Raw genomic sequence first — 8954 nt, forward strand, 5'->3', positions numbered from 1 at the left:
GGATGCTCTGGGTAAATCACTTTGGGAAATGATGGAACACGTGGCACTTGAACATCCTTACAGCCTTGGCAGGGCCATCACATGTCTCTGCATTCATGGAGGATCGCAGTACACGGTTTGAAGCTCACACCTTCCTCTTCCTCCCGTTGTGCACCTCAGCTGCTTTTCCAAAAGCCAGGAGTTGGAGCAAAGGTCAGTGCCTTCACCCACAGTGCCAGCTGGGGAAGGGGATCTCAGAGCTGGGGAGGGGGTGAGGGGAGCATCCAGAGCCAGGAGGGAGGGGACAGTGGGATCAAGGTGCTCCTGGCAGGGGCAGGGAAGGGGTGTGGGACTGGGCAGAGCAGGGGGCTGGACACTCTGAGTCACACTGGCCTCCACATCTGCTGGTCCCTGTGGAGGCAGGGCTCAGAGGCGCTCGGAGCAGCTCAGAGGAAAGGTGCTGAGGCTGTCCCTCCTCCCAGGGAGGAAGGTGGGTTAGAGGAACAGCCCTGCTGAAGCTCCAGAGCTCTGAAACGTGATCCTGCCGGAGGCACCTCCCTGGGCCCCACCTCGCCCTCCCTGACCGATATATGTGCCCGGCCCTGGGCGGCGCGGGGGCCACGGCTCGCTCAGCCCCCGGGAGCCCCTGCGCAGGGACAGGAGCACCAGGGCATGGCCAAGAACACCAACATGCGCTGGCGGCTGCCGCTGGTGTGCCTGCTCTGGGAGCTGGCCATGATCGTCCTCTTCGGAGTCTTCGTGCGCTTCGGTGCTGAAGCTGACGCGCACTGGGAGGAGGAGAAACGGCACATGAACCTGACCAGTGACATGGAGAACGATTTCTACTTCCGATACCCCTGTGAGTATTCTGGGAGCCTGATCCTTGTGCTGGCTGGTCCCCATCCCATCCCATCCCATCCCATCCCATCCCATCCCATCCCATCCCATCGCATCCCATCGCATCCCATTGCATCTCATTGCATCCCATCCCATCCCATCCCATCCCGATCTATCCCATCCCATCCCGATCTATCCCATCCCATCCATCCCATCCCATCACATCCCATCCCATCCCAACCTATCCCATCCCTTCTTGATCTATCCCATTCCATCCCATCCATCCTATCCTGTGCTGTGGCAGAGCCTGTCAGAGGTGCTGTCTCCACCAATTGCTGGAAGATCATACTCTTGCCTCGAGGCTGGCTTGGGGTTCACCAAAGAACCAGAGAAAAGCCTCATGGCCCTCTGGTGCCTTGGGGCTCTGTCAGCAGGGTACCATGACGTCTTTTTTCCAGGAATAGGGCTGACGTGTTCCCAACACTCTGCAAGTTTCAGCTCTCTGCCCCCTCCCTCAGCTTTGGATCAGAGCAAGCCTTTCTGTGCACACAGAGGAACGGCTGTTGAGATCCTGTGACATCTTCCTCCTCTTCCTCCGTCCACCCCCTCACTTGTGAATTACCCTTTAGCTACTGGCATTTTGGTGCCAGAGTCCTCCTGAGCCGTCAGGTTCCCAGGGTTCTTGGGTTCTGCATCACAGTGACACAGAAATTATTCAGAAGGTTAAAGCTCTTCTGGCCAGCCAGTGCCTCTCGGTGGCTTTGATCTCCAAGGCTGGTCATCTTTGCGAGCCTTTCAGAACAGGCTGCTTCTGTAGGCAATTGTTTCCAAGGAAGCAACAGGCCTGAGTCATGCATCTATTTAGAACATTTCCATTAAAAACACCTGCTAAATCAAAGGAGCTATAGCAACCTGTGGCTGCTGAGGATTAGCTAGTTGAGAGAAGGATTTGCTTACAGAAACCCGCTGCTCAGTCAGCCTCCAGGTTCATGTACGGTCGTGGCTGCCCTGGGCTCTCCCTGGACATCTGCCCTTGGGACCAGCCCCACACAGGTTGGTGTGAAGCAGCAGCACTGCCTGAGGGCTGCTCTTGTCACTGGTGTGCTGGGAGGACATCAGGAGTCCAAGAAAGAGTGTGTAGGAGCTAAGGAAGTGACATCTCTTCTGTCCTCATATCCCACTCCTGCTCTGCAGTGCCAAATATTCCCCCTCAAACGGCAAGATGGATTCAACACAACTAAATCAAGCTAAGGGCAACTGCTCAGTTTAGCTTTGAATTACGTTTCTGTTTCAGGCCTGAGGAAGAGCTCACGTGCCCAAAAGCACAGCTGCTCTTTCTCCCTTATCTAATCAGAAATTTTCTCTCTCTGCAAAGATGGACAAACATGACAAGGTGGCCAAACTCTGGAATTTTAATCCTTGTGTCCATCCAGTGCTGCTCAGAAGACTGTGGCGGTTGATCACCCGAAGATCATTTGTACCAACATATCTGTGACCACTGCTGTCCACAGCATCTGTCTGCAGTGGCAGAGGGATAAGAGTGACAAATGAACAGGTCCTTCAAGCCAGAGAAGATTGGGAAGGCAGGCAGAGGGAAGCTGTCCTGGTTTCAGGAAGTCAATATGTGGTTGTGTCAATGGTGCCCATTGCCAGGCCCAGTCAGTGAGACAATTTCTTCTCATTTTGGATTACAAGTTGATATTTTGTAATCAGTGACTCATCTGCTCTCTAGGGGAAAAGAAGTGAGTTTTTTTTGTCCCTGAGAGCATTCCCAAAGCCCAAACACTTATTCTTGATAGTTATGGCAATTGTCCTGCCACAAAAGCAGGCTTACAGAACCTGTAGGGCATGGCAATGCCTGTACTGCCTCAATGATAACAATGTTATTCTTACTAAGGGAAAACAAAGGCAAGGGTTAGAAAAAGGTTTTAGATTGGGTGTCGTTTAGAGAAAGATCTGCTCTTCCTCCTGAGTTCATACAGGGTCTAACACAATGGGATCCTCTGGGTTTTGGGAAGGCACACAGTCCACAGTTTAACTCTGACCTGTGTGTTTCTGCTTTTAGGGTGAGAGAATGAATACATGATGCAAATGGCAGCAGATTAATCTAGCTGTATATTGTGCTGCTTACACTGGAAAAGAGAGAGAGGAAACAAGTACAGCTGCAGAGGGAAAGTCTATGGGATTGTGAGGTAAAACCCCAGTAACTAAGATTGGTTCTTAGGACATGTGGAGAAGTGCTTTGGAAGTGACCTCTGCTGAACAGTGCCAGCTGCAGATCTCGTCTCCTTCCTTTTTAAAGAGTGATTTCATAGACATGGGGGACATCTTTTAAAAGCAATCAGACTAGCATGGCACTACATGGCTTAAGCCTGTCCAAATGCTCATCCTTAAACAAGTTACAAGGTCTTCTCAGCTTCTGCAGAGCTGCACTTCACACAAGTCTTCACCCACCCTCAGTGGAAATAGCAGACACAAGCCCTGTGAAAATGAACCAGGAGCTGATGGATTTCAGCGCTGATGGATTTCAGCACAGTTTCGGGATAGAGCAGACTTGCAGACAGAATTTCCTTTGCCCTGAGCTTACACCCTCTCTGAGTGCACAGACTTTGCTGAATGTAGTGGCTATAATGATTTCTGCACTACAAAATACAGAACAATCTGGTTTAGCTCCCTCAGTGCTGTATTTATCTGCTCTGCAGTATGGTTTTGCTGGCAGGAGTCTCCCAAGGGGGATCCCAGCCTTGGGTCTCCTGTTCTTTCCATTAGCTGAGCGGCCTGCAGTGTTAGGGTTTGCATGGTTCAGTTTGTAAGTATGCAAGCGTTTCAGCTCACTTAATTGCAAAGGAATGCTTATCTGATAGAAAGGTGCAGCATTAAAAAGTACAGCAGGTTTACTGCACCAAGAAGGTCTTTCTAGAGGCTCGCACAGATCTGGTTTCCCCCGGGGAAGGGCATCTGAGGGGCTTGGGTGAGCAGGTTTGACCATTAGTGGGAAGAACTGGGTCTCTCTGGTTTGAGCACTAAAAATCTCACACAGTGGGTTTCTGCTCTCAAGGGTATTTTGCTGCTGATTTCCAAAGCATTTAAAAGTGTATTCGTAAACTTTCTTTGTTCTTGTGCTCTCCTTGCTCTGAGCCATCACCAGGACTCTGCGCTGAATGGACCTACTCAAAATGGCCATTTACGTGTTTTAACAAAACTTTACTGTTCATTTCACGTGATGGTTTTGAGTTTTTCACAAAAGGAGAAAAAACAATCTGAGTAGAAAAACGTTTTCCTTTGTACACTCCATTACTCTCAGGTCTTCTTTTGCACAAAGCTTTTAGTAAACATTTCCTTTAAAGGCTGAGCCTTTTAACCAAAAGCCAATTTCTTAAAGCTGAGCCATTTTCAGACTTAGAAGCATGGGGACATGAGGCAAACACACTTTTTCTCTTGAATTTCCCCCCTACTGCTACTGATGTAATTAGTTTCTTTTCAACACCAAATGCACGTGGCTCTTGCAGCCCTGCTGTCCTTGCAGAGCTGACAGTCCCTTCCCTCTGCACAGCTTTCCAGGATGTCCATGTGATGATCTTTGTGGGCTTTGGCTTCCTCATGACCTTCCTCAAGCGCTATGGATTCGGAGCTGTGGGTTTCAATTTCCTCCTTGCTGCCTTTGGGATCCAGTGGGCTCTCCTGATGCAAGGCTGGTTCCACTCTTTCAAGGATGGGAAGATCCTCATTGGAGTGGAGAAGTAAGGAGGAGTTGGGCTCTGGGATGGCACCTCTGGCCTCGCCAGTAGAAGAGCTGGAATGAGAGCCAAGCAGTTGGCAACTCCTGTATATCAGTGCTGGGAACACAGATCATCCACATTATCTGAATAATGTTGGGATGTGAGGTTGGGAGGAAGGTCAGTGGGAAATCCAGGGAATCCTAACCACTTCTTTGTCTTCAGGTGGGATTCTAGAGCTGGGGGTGGGTAAGAGTGATTTACAGAGAAGATTTTCCTTATTAAACCACAATTTTCCTTCCCTTTTTCCAGCCTGATCAATGCTGATTTCTGCGTGGGCTCTGTGTGCATCGCCTTTGGGGCCATCCTGGGCAAAACCAGCCCCATACAGCTCCTTGTCATGACTTTATTTCAAGTAACACTCTTTTCAGTGAATGAGTACATCCTCCTCAACCTTCTTCATGTAAGGCTTTAGGTAGTACCTGCTTTGTTCTGCTCCTTTCTCTCTGCACTTCTTCAAACTGTCTCCCTTTGCCATGTCTCTACCAAGGCACTGCCTTTATAAGCATTTAAAATGCAAGAATCCAGACAGCAAAGGTAGGCAGATTGTGAAGGAGAGGGGCAGAGGGTCATGCTTCCCTGGGAAAGGAGATCTTCTGGGGTTTTACACATAAGCCTGGCAATTCAGGAGCACTGGGTCCCTCTGTCAAGTGCACAGACAAGCTGGGCATGATGCAAATCAGGCCTTAGCTCCAGAACGAGTAGAGATTGCAGAGGCAAACCTCTGTTTTCCCATGGCTGCAGGTAAAGGATGCAGGTGGCTCCATGACCATTCACACCTTCGGAGCCTACTTTGGCCTCACGGTGACACGGATCCTGTACAGACCCAACCTGGAGCAGAGCAAGGACAAGCAGGGCTCCGTGTACCACTCTGACCTCTTTGCTATGATCGGTGAGCCAGCCCTCACCCCGGGTTGCTGCAGCATGGGGAGCACTCAGCTGCACAGGGCTGGTTCCTCGTGTGTCTCTGGGAAAAATGAAACCAGCATGCGTTGAGGAGCTCTGTATCCCAGAGGTCTTTCACATTTCAGAGTTACTCAGCTCTCTTCATCAGTGGCTGGGCTGGGATGGTACCTGGGAAGATAAGGATGCATTTTGGTTCCCGATCTGTGCCAGCCTTTCCTGATGCTGCTCTCATCATGCAGGGTGTGGATCTGGGGAAGCAGGACTATGGGATGTAATTTCCCCCTGTGCAGAAGAGTTTTGTTTTCAAGTCCTACATTCTCTCTTTTTCCTTTCTCTTCCTCATCCCATCTGCCCCATCCCGCCAGGTACCCTGTACCTGTGGATGTACTGGCCCAGTTTTAACTCAGCCATTTCTGACCACGGGGATGCCCAGCACAGGTCTGCCATTAACACGTACTGCTCGCTGGCCGCCTGTGTCCTCACCACCATGGCCTTCTCCAGCATGCTGCAAAAGAAGGGCAAGCTTGACATGGTAAGATGGGAGCACAGAGCCCTGCACTGCCCCAGGGACACATAATGAGGTTGATCAAGGGTCTAGAAAACAGCTGGAACTTGTGTTTTGCTGAACAGACACAGGGTTTCTAGGGATGATGGTGAAACCAGCATCCAGTCAGAAACTCTGAGGGTATATTGAATAAGAAAGTGGGAATGGGTCCTGCAGGGCTTGAAGTGTGGGGTGATGCCCTGCCAAGTCACAGCAGGCACTGGACTTGCTCTTGGACACATTGCAGAGCCCTGTTTGGCAGCGCTCCCCATCAAACAAGGCCTGTGCAGCAGCTCGTGAGCAATCGGGGGGCTGACTTGTACGTGTTGGATGTGTGGGTGACAAGTCTCTGTGACAGCAGAGCTTGCATGACACACGGGTGAGACAATTTCCATCTCATCACAACTCCCCACCCGTATCTGTGGATGCAAAGAACATGTGTGGTACAGGGAGTGGGAGTCTCTGTGCACCTGTGCTACAGACAAAAGCTGCCTGTTCTTTTCTTGTTTTTCACCACCAAGTAGGAAAATGGGCCCTGATATTTCCTCTGGAAACATTTTCAGAGCTGATTCTCCCGCTTTGCCATTGCACCATCCCTGAGCAATTGCAATGTCCCTGAGATGCCAAGGCAGAGTGGTTGCCCCTGCAGGTGCACATCCAGAACGCCACGCTGGCCGGCGGCGTGGCCGTGGGCACCAGCGCCGAGATGATGCTGACCCCGTATGGCTCCCTCATTGTGGGCTCCATCTCTGGCATCGTGTCCACGCTGGGCTATGTCTACTTCACGGTGAGTGCTGCTCCAGGGGCCTGCAGTCCTGCTCCTCCTGAGGAGGCCAGAAATGGTTTAACTTCCCTTTGACGGTTCCTGCTTTCCAGAATCCCTTGCGAGATCCACTTCTGTCTCCATTTACTGCCCAAAATGCTCAGGAAGTTTCAGACTCCCAACAGGAATGTGTTTGGAGGACATGTTGCTAGTTTATTTTGAGCTTGGCTCACATCTTTGTCTACAAGCCTTTAGCTCTTTAATGGGACACAATATCTCTCATCTTTCTCTGCTTATCCCAGTCCTCCATGGAAGAAACTAATCCTTTCCAGGACCACACTCAATTCCCTGATTTCTCTTTACTTCCCTTCCTCTCAGCCTTTTTTGGAGTCCAGGTTGCACATCCAGGACACATGTGGCATCCACAACCTCCATGCCATGCCAGGCCTTATTGGGGGCATTGTGGGGGCCATCACAGCAGCTGCAGCTACGGAGGATGTGTATGGAAAGGAAGGGTAAGATGGCTTGAAATTCTTCCCTGAGAACAGATTTTACCTGAAGCTGTGTGGGCTGGGAGCAAATAACAGCTTTTGTTAATAGTTCAGAGTTGCCCAGAGCTATCCCTCAAAACCATGGGCTGCACTGACTGTGTTTGGCTTACTGAAGTGTAGCCTCATCTTATGCAGCTGACTCTTGGTGGCCTCATGAAGTGAGCGCAGTCCTGCTGTTTGGCATTATTCTGGGCCACAATGGGGAGGGAAGTGCTTCTCCCTCTCCCCTGCACTGTTTTGTGGGGTCAGGTAAGGCTAAAAGTCTGAATTACAAGGAGAATGTTTATATTTTGGGCTCCTCCTTGGTAAAGCTTTGCCAGGGGTCAGAGAAAGAAGTGAGCAATGTTTTGGTCATTGGAACACTGCAGAAGAGGGATGGGGGTAGGGAAGAGCTCCCAAAAGCGCAGGACACCATGGTTCCTACGGAGCCGGGGAATGCCTCCTGTTAGGGGCAATCATCACCATTTCTGCCCTACTGCCAGGGGAAATCTCACCATTTCTGCTCTCGGCAGGTTCATCAAGGCGTTTGACTTCACGGGCGTGTACCAGACGCGGACACCCAGCATCCAGGGAGGTTTCCAGGCAGCCGGCATTGTGGTGTCTCTGCTGATGGCATTCGCTGGGGGAGCCATCGTGGGTAAGCCGGAGGGCAGTGCGGAGAGGGGAGGATGCTCAAACAGCGGCATCCACGTGCCGGATCCATCCTGGGGGGACGGCACCGAGCGCCGTGCCAGGGCTGCGTTTGCCCCGTTGGGTGGAGCATCCCGCATCCCCCCGTGCCCACCACCCTGCCCTCCTCCTCGCAGGGGGCATCCTGAAGCTGCCCATCTGGGGGGACGCCGCGGCCGAAAACTGCTTCGAGGACGGCATTTACTGGGAGGTGAGCGGGCCGGGAGCGGGGCGGGGGGCACGAGATGGCGCTGTCGGCCCGCGGCCCGGCCCGGGGGGCTCAGGGGGCTCTGCCGCAGGTGCCGGAGGACGAGGAGAGCGACGTGTACCACATGCACAACCCCGACAAGCCCGCCTCGCCCTGAGCCGCGCCCCGCCGCCCGCCCGCCTTCCCGGCCGCAGCACCGAGCGCAGAGGGATCGTCCGCTCCCCGAGACCGCGGGGCTCTGCCCTGCTTTGCCGCTTTTGTGGATATAATAAAGTCGTGTTCTTCTTTCCAGGCCTGTGCTGCCGTGTGTCAGCGGCCGAGCGGGATGGGATGTGCGGCACAGGGATGGGATGGGATGTGCGGCACAGGGATGGGACATGGGTTGCAGCAGCTGCCAGGAGAGCTCTCGGCTGCCCCGGGCAAAGCAGAGGCGCTGGGACACTCCCGGTGCCTTGGGGACAAAGTGCAGGCATGAACGGCGGCAGCACAAGCTGGGTGTGTTAGACAACGTATTTGATAATGCAGTCTGGGGAGATACTTGGTTTGGGAGCTGGCACCCTGAGATGGCAATGCCCACGGTGGGTAGCACAGGCTGGGCTGGTTCTTTTTGAGGAGGGGAAGCAGGGGTGCAGCAGCTGAGCCTCTACTCATGCAGCCATCCAAGGCAGGGGTGAGGACCATTGGGAGTCCAGCTACACTTCTACATGATGGCCTCTGCCAT

General features: G+C 52.4%; 1 protein-coding gene across 1 annotated transcript; it reads left to right on the plus strand.

The window, feature by feature from the left end:
- The first annotated feature begins 407 nt into the window (after positions 1-407).
- Positions 408-8524, plus strand: RHCG (Rh family C glycoprotein). Its single transcript, XM_064722109.1, has 10 exons — positions 408-838; positions 4370-4556; positions 4845-4995; positions 5337-5484; positions 5864-6030; positions 6692-6829; positions 7184-7320; positions 7869-7993; positions 8163-8236; positions 8325-8524. Exons 1-10 carry the CDS (start codon positions 652-654, stop codon positions 8388-8390), a joined length of 1380 nt encoding a protein of 459 aa, XP_064578179.1. The 5' UTR covers positions 408-651; the 3' UTR covers positions 8391-8524.
- Positions 8525-8954: the final 430 nt, after the last annotated feature.

Source organism: Zonotrichia leucophrys, chromosome 10 (assembly GCF_028769735.1).
Source record: "Zonotrichia leucophrys gambelii isolate GWCS_2022_RI chromosome 10, RI_Zleu_2.0, whole genome shotgun sequence".
Classification (NCBI taxonomy): domain Eukaryota; kingdom Metazoa; phylum Chordata; class Aves; order Passeriformes; family Passerellidae; genus Zonotrichia; species Zonotrichia leucophrys.